General features: G+C 45.0%; 1 protein-coding gene across 1 annotated transcript; it reads left to right on the forward strand.

The window, feature by feature from the left end:
- Window positions 1-553: 553 nt before the first annotated feature.
- Window positions 554-1,501, forward strand: LOC139238067 (probable G-protein coupled receptor 139; the record flags this gene model as incomplete). The annotated part of the gene is made up of 1 exon (XM_070867426.1): window positions 554-1,501. A coding segment is annotated over one exon (948 nt), but the record flags the coding sequence as incomplete, so codon positions are not given.
- Window positions 1,502-10,419: the final 8,918 nt, after the last annotated feature.

The raw sequence follows: 10,419 nt of genomic DNA on the forward strand, positions 1-10,419 counted from the left end.
GACACAGTTTCAGAATGTTCCCGATGTTGGGTCAGTCCAGAACCAGGTGAGACAGACTAACGATGAGGAGTAAGCCATTTCGGACCAAGGTGAGGAGAAACGTCTTCACTCAGAGAATTGTTAACCTGTGGAATTCTCTGCTGCAGAGAGTTGTTGATGCCAAATCATTGGATATATTTAAGAGGGAGTTAGTTATGTGCCTTACGGTTGAAGGAATCAAGGGGTATGGAGAGAAAGCAGGAATAGGGTACTGAGGGAATGATCAGCCATGATCTTATTGAATGGTGGTGCAGGCTCGAAGGGCCGAATGTCCTACTCCTGCACCTATTTTCGATGTTTCTGTTTCTATTAATATTGCCCCCCCCCCCGCCCGCTGGGATTGCTCGGCTTCCCTCCCACTGCTACGTCTCTGCTAAACTGGGAAGCAGCGTGTTGGAGGTAGGTTGGGTTGCGATGATATGCTTTACATGTAAAACCCGACGTCCACTCGGCCGTTTTTGTGCTAAAAGACAGTCCTTACTGTCTGGGCTCAGTGGCCGAGAATGTGTGACCAATAATTGACCGTCTCTTTTCCCTTCTGTTTATTACAGTGAATTTAGTGGCGATTGTTATCCTGTCCCGGGGAAAGTGCGGGCTGTCCACCTGCACCACTCGCTACCTGGTGGCCATGGCAGCGGCGGATCTACTGGTGGTCATCACTGAGGTCATACTGCGGCAGATTAGGTGGTATTATTTCCCGGGATCTTTCCTGGATACCATCCCTGTGTGTACTGTTATATATCTCCTGTCCCGTTTAGCCACAGACTGTTCGGTCTGGTTCACCGTCACTTTCACCTTTGATCGATTTGTGGCCATTTGTTGCCAGAAGCTTAACACGAAATATTGCACCGGGAGAACTGCGGCTGTGGTTCTGGCAACAAGCTGCATTCTGCTCTCTTCAAAAAACGTTTCCTTCTACTTTACATTCGAACCTGTGTATATAATCGACAATGTCCTATGGTACTGTGTAGCAATCCCAGCCTATTATACTGAGCCAGGATGGGTGGGATTTGACTGGTTTGATACGGTTTTAACCCCACTGCTCCCATTCGCTGTAATTTTGTTGCTCAACGCTCTGACAGTCAGACACGTTTTAGTGGCCAGTCGAGTCCGAAAGGGACTGAGGGGTGAGAGCAAGGGGGAGAATGGAAGTGACCCAGAGATGGAGAACAGGAGGAAGTCTGTGATTTTACTCTTCACCATATCCGGCAGCTTCATACTGCTGTGGCTGGTGTATGTTACACAATTCTTATATTATATCATTGCAGGAATAAATCCCGGTGATTACAATGTTTCTTTATCTACCTATCGACAAGTCGGATATATTCTACAGAATTTAAGTTGCTGCACAAACACATTTATTTACGGGGTGACTCAGACCAAGTTCAGAGAGCAGTTGAAGAGCGCGGTGAAATATCCGGTTCCCTCAATTATACAATTAATTAATAAACAGAACAACTGAGCGCAGCCAGAGGCGGGTCCCAGTGTTTCCAGTCCAGGAATATAATATCGAGCCCCAGACTTCCATCCACTGAATTATACCAGGAATGGCTGCTGATCTGATAATACACCCAACGACGTGTTTAGAACACGACACTATATCTGATTGACATTTCCCACCTTGTCTTTCTGGTCAGCACCACGACTTTGTTGCATTGACATTGTTGCATTCTGTCCCAGCTCTTCTGTAAAGAGTCACTACAGCTATACAGCGTGAGAGGCACGTCAAGAGGTAGATAGGCAAATTGGAGCTGTAGTTCAGAGGATAACATTACATAGAATCTACAGCATAGAAAAATACACTTCGGCTGTACGAGTCTGTGTTGATGTTCATGCTCCAGACTAGACTCATCCCATTGCAAATACTTCGTCTCAGCCTCTCATCATATCTTTTATTTAATGTTCTCTCATTTACTCGTCTCGTTTCGCTTTGACAGCATCTGACCTATGTATCTCAACCACTTCCTTTCGTAGGGAATTCCACATTCTAACCACTCTCCGAGTAAAGAAATTGTTCTTCATTTCCCTATTGGTGTTATTAGTGATTATCTGGCATTTATGGCTCTACAGATTTGGATGCTGCCACGAGTATAAACTTTTCTCTCCCAATCGACCTGCTCCAAAACAATCTTAATTTACAAGACTTCTATCAGGACTCCTCTATGTTCTCTGTCTTCTAAAGGAACCAAGCACAACCTGTTCAATCGTTCCTGATAACTATTATCTTTCAGTTCTGGTGCCGTCCAACCAACATTTTGTGACACTGTACCAGTGGCCCCCGTCACCATCTCCATTGCCCTAACCACCGGCTCCATCCCTCTCCCTGTCACCAGTCTAAGGCTGACCCAGCCGTTAGCAACCTTGGTGTCTTACTTGAGCAGGAGATGGTCTTCCAACACCATATCCCCTCCATTATCAGGATGGCATCTTTGTGCCTCTGTTACATCGCCTGACTCAGTTCATTTGCTGCTGAAACCTTCATCCGTGCCTTTACTTGCTCTACATATGACTCCTCCAATGCTCTCCTGGGGGCTTCCAATCTCCCACCATCCATATACTTGAGCTCATCCAAAACATTGCTGCCTGTGTCCGATCTTGCGCGTTATCGCAATATACTTGTGCTCGCTGACCTACATTGGCTCCCTGTCCAACAGCCCTCAATTTTAAAATGATCATTTTTGTTTTCAAGTCACTTCACGGCCTCTGTAACCTGCACCAGCACTTCGACCTCCCGAGATCTCTGTGCTGCTCCAAATCTGGCAGATTGCACATCCCCGATTTAAACTGCTCCACCAATGGCAGCCAGGCTTTCAGCTGCCTGGGTCCCAAGCTCTGGGATTCTCTCCCTAAACCTCTCCACCTCTAACGCTCCTCCTCCTTCAGCTGCCTGGGTCCCAAGCTCTGGGATTCTCTCCCTAACCCTCTCCACCTCTAACTCTCCTCCTCCTTCAGCTTCCTGGGAACCAAGTTCTGGGATTCTCTCCCTAACCCTCTCCACCTCTAACTCTCCTCCTCCTTCAGCTTCCTGGGTCCCAAGCTCTGGGATTGTCTCCCTAACCCTCTCCACCTCTAACTCTCCTCCTCCTTCAGTTACCTGGGTCCCAAGCTCTGGGATTCTCTCGCTAACCCTCTCCACCTCTAACTCTCCTCCTCCTTCAGCTGCCTGGGTCCCAAGCTCTGGGATTCTCTTCCTAACCCTCTCCACCGCTAACTCTCCTCCTCCTTCAGCTACCTGGCTCCCAAGCTCTGGGATTCTCTTCCTAAACCTCTATTCCTCTCTAACTCTCCTCCTCCTTTAAGATTCCCCTTAAGACTAAATATTTGATGAAGATTATTTGCTAAAACCTCCTTTTGTGCCTCGGTGTCAAGGTGACCTCTATTCCCTGTTGGATTTATTAATGGCTGTCTTCAATCTATGTCCCTGAGTTTTGGTCTCTCTCACAAGTGGAAACATCTTTTCTCCCTCTACCCTATCAAAGCCTTTCCTATCCTGAAAGGCATATTCTGACCATCCCTGAGTCTTCTCTTTGCTAAAGAAAAGAGCGACGGCCTGTTCAACATTTCCAGATAATATACCCACTCAGTTCTGGTATCATTGCAGGAAATACACTTTGCACCTTCTCCAGACCCTCGATGTCATTTTATAATATTTACACCAAGGATCCAAACAACTTTACATAACTTCAATGTTTTACAATTCTATCCCTCTAGACATGAACACAAGCCTGTTCTTTGTTTTTTATGGTTGATGAACCTGCATCGCTACATTTAGTGATTGGTGTAACTGTACTGTCCCATCCCTCTGTTCCTCATTCCTGTTTAGATAATTATGTTCCAAGGAGAATCTCACCTTCATATTCTTCCTATTAAAGCGCACCAACTCACACTCCTCTACATTGATGTATTGTGTTCCTAACACAGATGAGACTGCACACAGGGAGGTTAAAGTAACAGTGACCTCAGTCTTTATTAAGGCACTCCAGAGTGAGGAACAGGCCTTAGAGGTCGGCTTGTATACAGTGCTCCCAAGGGATGCTGCGATCCCTTGCGACTTCAGGGGATGCGCTCCCTGCTGGTGGAACATGTGAGTGCATGCTTTACAGTTACACAACAGATATTCGTTTGCCAATTACACGCCCAGTTTGCAAGTTTATTATTGTATTGAATGTTTTTGCCGGTTAGCTCCTCAGTGTTAACGACACACGCCCATTGTGAAATGTCACTCCCGATTCCCCAGTCCGAATTGATTATGTAAATGTTGAACAGGAGTGGTCCCAGCATCGATGCTTGTGGAACATCGCTTCACACCCTTGCCAGTTTCGCTGCTTTTGATTTAAATTGGCTTACAAATAAACCCTAATTCACTGTTTTATTTGAATCGCTTTGCTGACCTGTGATACAGTTTTTAATGATTTGTTCACCTGAACCACAAGTTCACTTTACTCTTCTGGCCTATTCAGATTCTTATTTCCAAAGGGGTAGGTGATTGTAGAACCATAGAATTGTACAGCGCAGAGAGAGTCCATTCGGCAAATCGTGCCAGCGCTGTCTATTTGGTAGAGCTTTCCAATTAATCCCACTCCTCTGCTCTATCCCCTGTATCTTTCTTACTTCAACTATTTTGGCAGATTCCCTTTTGAAAGTTACCATTGAATCTGCTTCCATCTTCCTTTCAGACAGTTCACTCCAGATCACAACAACTCGCTGTTTAAACAAAATCTTCCTTCAGTCACTTCTGGTTCTTTTGTCAATCACATTAAAACTGTGTCCTCTGGTTACCGGCCCACTGTCATTGGAAACACTTGCTCCTTTATTACTTCATTGAAACTATTTAGTACTTTGAAGACCTCTATTGAATATCTTCTTAGCCTTCTCTGCTCGAAGCACAACATACCCAGCTTCTACAATCGCTCCACCTAACTGAAATCCCCCATCCCTGGAGCAATTCTGGTCAATCTCCCGTAACCATCTCAGCTCAAAGGAGAACAACCCCAGCATCTCCCGTCTCTCCACGTAACTGAAGGACATATTCAGGGAACCATTCTGGCCAATCTCTCATTAACATAAGAAAATGAGTACATAAGGAATAGGAACAGGAGCAGGCAATTCGGCCCCTCGAGCCTGCTCCACCATACAATAATATAATGGATGATCTGATCCTGGACTCAGCTCCCCAATCCAGCCCACTCCCCATAACCCCTTATCTCGTTATCGCTCAAGAAACTGTCTATCTCTGTCTTAAGTGTATTCAATATCCCAGCTTCCACAGCTCTCCGAGACAGCAATTTCCATTGATTTACAACCCTCTGAGAGACGCAATTCCTCCTCATCTCAGTTTCAAATGTGCGGCCCCTGATTCTAAGACCATGCCCGCTAGTTCTAGTCTACCGTATCAGTGGAAACATCCTCTCTACATCCAACTTGTCAAGCCCCCTCATAATCTTATACGTTTCGATAATATCAACTCGCATTCTTCTGAACTCCAAAGAACAATAGCCAACCTACTCAATCTTTCATCATAATTCTACTACCACATCTCCGGAATCAACCTAGTGAACGTTCTCTGAACTTCCTCCAAAGCAAGTATAGCCTTTCTTAAATACGGAAACCAAAACTGCATGCAGTATTACAGGTGTGGCTTCACCAATACTTTGTCCAACTGTCGCAAGACTTCCCTGCTTTTATAATCCATCCCCTTTGCAATAAACGCCAAGATACCATTGGGCTTCCTGATAGATATCTGTACCTGCATTCTATAATTTTGTGTTTCATGCACAAGTTCCCGAAGTTCCCACTGTACTGCAGCACTTTGCAAACTTTCTCCATTAAATATTAACTTGCTCTTTGATTTTTATTCTGCCAAAGTGCATGACCTCACACTTTCCAACATTATACTCCATTTGCCAATGTTTTGCCCACTCACTCAGCCTGTCTATGTCCTTTTTCAGATTTTATGTGTCCACCTCACACATTGCTTTTCCTTCCACCTTTGTATCGTCAGTGAACTTGGCTACGTTACACTCAGTCCCTTCTTCCAAGTCATTAGTATAGCTTGTAAATAGTTGGGGTCTCAGCACTGATCCCTGTGGCACCCCACTAGGTACTGATTGCCAACCAAAAAATGAATCATTTACCTGACTCTCTGTTCTCTTTTAGTTAGCCAATCCTCTATCCATGCTAATATATTACCCCCAACCCCCTGAACTTTTATCTTGTTCAGTAACCTTTTATATGCCTCCTTGTCAAATGTCTTCTGTGATTCTAAATACACCACATCCCTTTATCTACCCTGTTCGTTACATCCTCAAAGACTTCCAGCAATTTTGTCAAACATGACTTCCCCTCCATAAATCCATGCTTACTCTGCCTGACCGAATTTTGCTTATCCAAATGTCCAGCTACTGCTTCTTTAATAATGGACTCCAACATTTTCCCAAGCACAGATGTTAGGTTAACTGGTCTATAGTTTCCTGCTTTTTGTTTGCCTCCTTTATTAAATAGGGGCGTTACATTTGCAGTTTTCCAATCTGCTGGGACCTTTCCAGAATCCAGGGAATTTTTGTAAATTCAAACAATGCATCCACAATCCCTGCCACTACTTATCTTAAGACCCTAGGATGCAAGCCATCAGGTCCAAGGGGTTTACCTGCCTTTTGTCCCATTATCTTACTGAGAACCACCTCCTTAATGATTTTCATTGTGTTCAGTTCCTCCCCCGCTATAGCCCCCTGACTATCCACTGTCGGAATATTGTTTGTATCTTCTACCGTAAAGACTGATACAAAATAATTGTTCAGAGTTTCTGCCAGCTCCATGTTCCCCATTATTATTTCCCCGGTCTCGTCCTCTCAGGGACCAACATTTACTTTGCCACTTTTTTCATTGATATACCTTGACCATCTCTGCTCAAATCAGAACAACACCAGTATCTCCATTCAATCCATATAACTGACGTCCCCATTCCTGGTACCATTCTGATCAATCTGCCCTGAACATCCTCTGTTCTAAGGAGAAGAACCCCAGTTCTCCAGTGCCTTCACGTAACTGAAGACCATCATCCATGGAACCACTCTAGCCTTTCTCTTCTGTACATGCTCCAATGCCTTGACATCTTTCCCAACGTGAGGTGCCCTGAAATGAACACCATTCCCCAGCTGAAGCCGAAGCAGTATTTTATAATATCTTAACATAACTTCCTTGCTTTTGTGCTCTATTGCTCTCTTAATGAAACAAATGGCAGAGAAGGACATTTAACATCCATTTCAACTTATCCGGCAGCCTTCAAAGATGAGTGCAAATGCACCCCCAGGTCGCTATGTCCTTGCTCTCCCTTTAAATTGTACAATTTGGTTCATATTGCCGCTCCTCAATCATCCTACCAACATACCTTACTTCACAATTCTCTGTGTTAAATTTAATCTGCCATGTGTCTGCCCATTTGAATCAGAGTTAGGGTTATGCTGTAAGGGAAGGATTTGGATTTGGATTGAAACACCATCCTGGAAGTGTAGGATCAGGTCATGGGCTTCTCTGTAGCTCTCAGGCCCTCCAGCCTGAATACAATTGCTGGGCATTTAGGGCCTGTTTAAGGCTCCCCTGATAAGTTATTCCATTAATGCAAAATTAGTAAGTAGTTTTTCATTTTTCTTTCTCGATCAGTAAGTAACCTTATAGCATTGTTGTTGCCAAGTTAAGTCATGGCAGGAGAGCTCGGACACGTGTTGTGCTCATCCTGTTCTACGTGGGAAGTCTGGGACGCCTCCGGTGTCCCTGACAACGAGGTGTGCGGGAAGTGCATCCGCCTCCAGCTCCTGATGGACCGCATTGCGGCACTGGAGCTGCGGGTGGATGAACTCTGGAGTATCCACGATGCTGAGAATGACGTGAAAACATGTTTAGTGAGTTGGTCTTACCGCAGGTAAAGGGTACACAATCAGATAGTAAATGGGTGACCAGCAGGAAGAGCAGTGCAAGGAAGGTAGTGCAGGAGTCCCTTGCAGTCATTCCGCTGCAAAACAGATACACCACTTTGGGTACTGTTGAGGGGGGTGACCCATCAGGGGAAACAGCAGCAGCCAAGCTCATGGCACTGTGGGTGGCTCTGCTGCACAGGAGGGCAGGAACAATAGTGGAAGAGCTATAGTGTTAGGGTATTCGATTGTAAGGGGAATAGATAGGCGTTACTGCGGCCGCAACCGAGACTCCAGGATGGCATGTTGCCTCCCTGGTGCAAGGGTCAAGGATGTCTCGGAGCGGGTGCAGGACATTCCAAAAAGGGAGGGTGAACAGCCAGTTGTCGTTGTGCATACAGGTACCAACGATATACGTAAAATATGGGATGAGGTCCTCCGAGACGAATATAGGGAGCAAAGATCTAAATTAAAATGTAGGACCTCAAAGGTTGTAATCTCAGGATTTCTACCAGTGCCACGTGCTAGTCAGAGTAGGAATCACAGGATAGCTCAGATGAATACGTGGCTTCAGGAGTGGTGCAAGAGGGAGGGATTCAAATTCCTGGGATACTGGAACCTGTTCTGAGGAAGGTGGCACCAGTACAAAGCGGACGGTCTGCACCAGGACAGTACCGGAACCAATGTCCTAGGGGGAGTATTGTCTAGTGCTGTTGGGGAGGAGTTAAACTAACATGGCACAGCGATGGGAACCTATGCAGGAAGACAGAAGGAAATACAATGGAGGCAGAAGCAAAAGATGGAAAGGAGAATAGTAAAAGTGTTGGGCAGAGAAACACAAGGCAAATGACAAAGAGGGCCACATTACAGAACAATTCTAAAGGGGCAAAGTGTGTTAAAACGACAAGCCTGAAGGTCTGTGCCTCAGTGCGAGGCGTTTTCGGAAAAAGGTGGAAGAATTAACTGCACAGACAGCTGTTAACGGATATGATGTGATTGACCTCACGGAAACATGGCTCCAGGGTGACCAAGGCTGGGAACTCAACATCGAGGGGGATTCAACATTTAGGAAGGATAGGCAGAGAGGAAAAGGAGGCGGGGTGGCGTTGCTGGTTAATGAGGAAATTAATGCAATACTAAGGAGGGACATGAGCCTGGGTGATGTGGAATCGGTATGGGTGGAGCTCCGGAATTCCAAAGGGCAGAAAACGTTCGTGGGAGTTGTGTACAGACCAACAAACAGTAGTAGTGAGGTTGGGGATAGCATCAAACAAGAAATAAGGGATGTGTGCAATAAAGGTACAGCAGTTATCATGGGCGACTTTAATCTACATATTGATTGGGCTAACCAAACTGGTAGCAATGCGGTGGAAGAGGATTTCCTGGCGTGTATTAGGGATGGTTCTCGAGAACAATATGTCGAGGAAACAACTAGAGAGCTGGCCATCCTAGACTGGGTGATGTGTAATGAGAAGGGACTAATTAGCAATCTTATTGTGCGAGACCCCTTGGGTGACCAGAATATGATATCATTCTTTATTAAGATGGAGAGTGCCACAGTTAATTCGGAAACTAGAATCCTGAAACTTAAGCAAAAGAAACTTTGTTGGAATGAGGCGTGAATTGAGTAGAATAGACTGGCAAAGGATACTTAAATGGTTGACGGTGGATAAGCAATGGCAAACATTTAAAGATCACATGGGTGAACTTCAGCAATTGCACATCCCTGTCTAGAGTAAAAATAAAACGGAGAAGAAGGCTCAACCGTGGCTAACAAGGAAAATTAAGGATACTGTTAAAGCCAAGGAAGAGGCAAATACATTGGCTCAAAAAATAGAGTACGAGAGGAAGCTTGCAGGGAACATAAAAACTTACTGCAAAAGCTTCTATAATTATGTGAAGAAAAGATTATTGATGACAAACGTAGGTCCCTTGCAGTCGGATTCAGGTGAATTTATAATGGGGAACAAAGAAATGGCAGACCAATTGAACAAATACTTCGTTTGTATCTTCACGAAGGAAGACACGAATGTACTAGGGGACAGTTGGTCTAGCGAGAAGGAGGAACTGAAGGATATCCTTATTAGGCGGGAAATTGATTTAGGTAAATTGATGGGATTGAAGGCCGATAATTACCCGAGACCAGAGAGTCTGCATCCCAGAGTACGTAAGGAAGTGGCCCTAGAAATAGCGGCTGCATTGGTGATCATTTTCCAACAGCCTATCGACTCTGGATCTGTTCCTATGGACTGGATGGTAGCTCTTGTAAAACCACTTATTACAAAAGGAGGGAGAGAGAAAACGGGTAATTATTGACCGGTTAGCCTGACATCAGTAGTGGGGAAAATGTTGGAATCAATCATTAAGGATGAAATAAAAGCGCATTTTGAAAGCAGTGACAAGATCGGCTCAAGTCAGCATGGATTTATGAAAGGGAAATCATGCTTGACGAATCTTATGGAATTGTTTG

Source organism: Pristiophorus japonicus, chromosome 25, assembly GCF_044704955.1.
Source record: "Pristiophorus japonicus isolate sPriJap1 chromosome 25, sPriJap1.hap1, whole genome shotgun sequence".
NCBI classification, from domain to species: Eukaryota; Metazoa; Chordata; class Chondrichthyes; family Pristiophoridae; genus Pristiophorus; species Pristiophorus japonicus.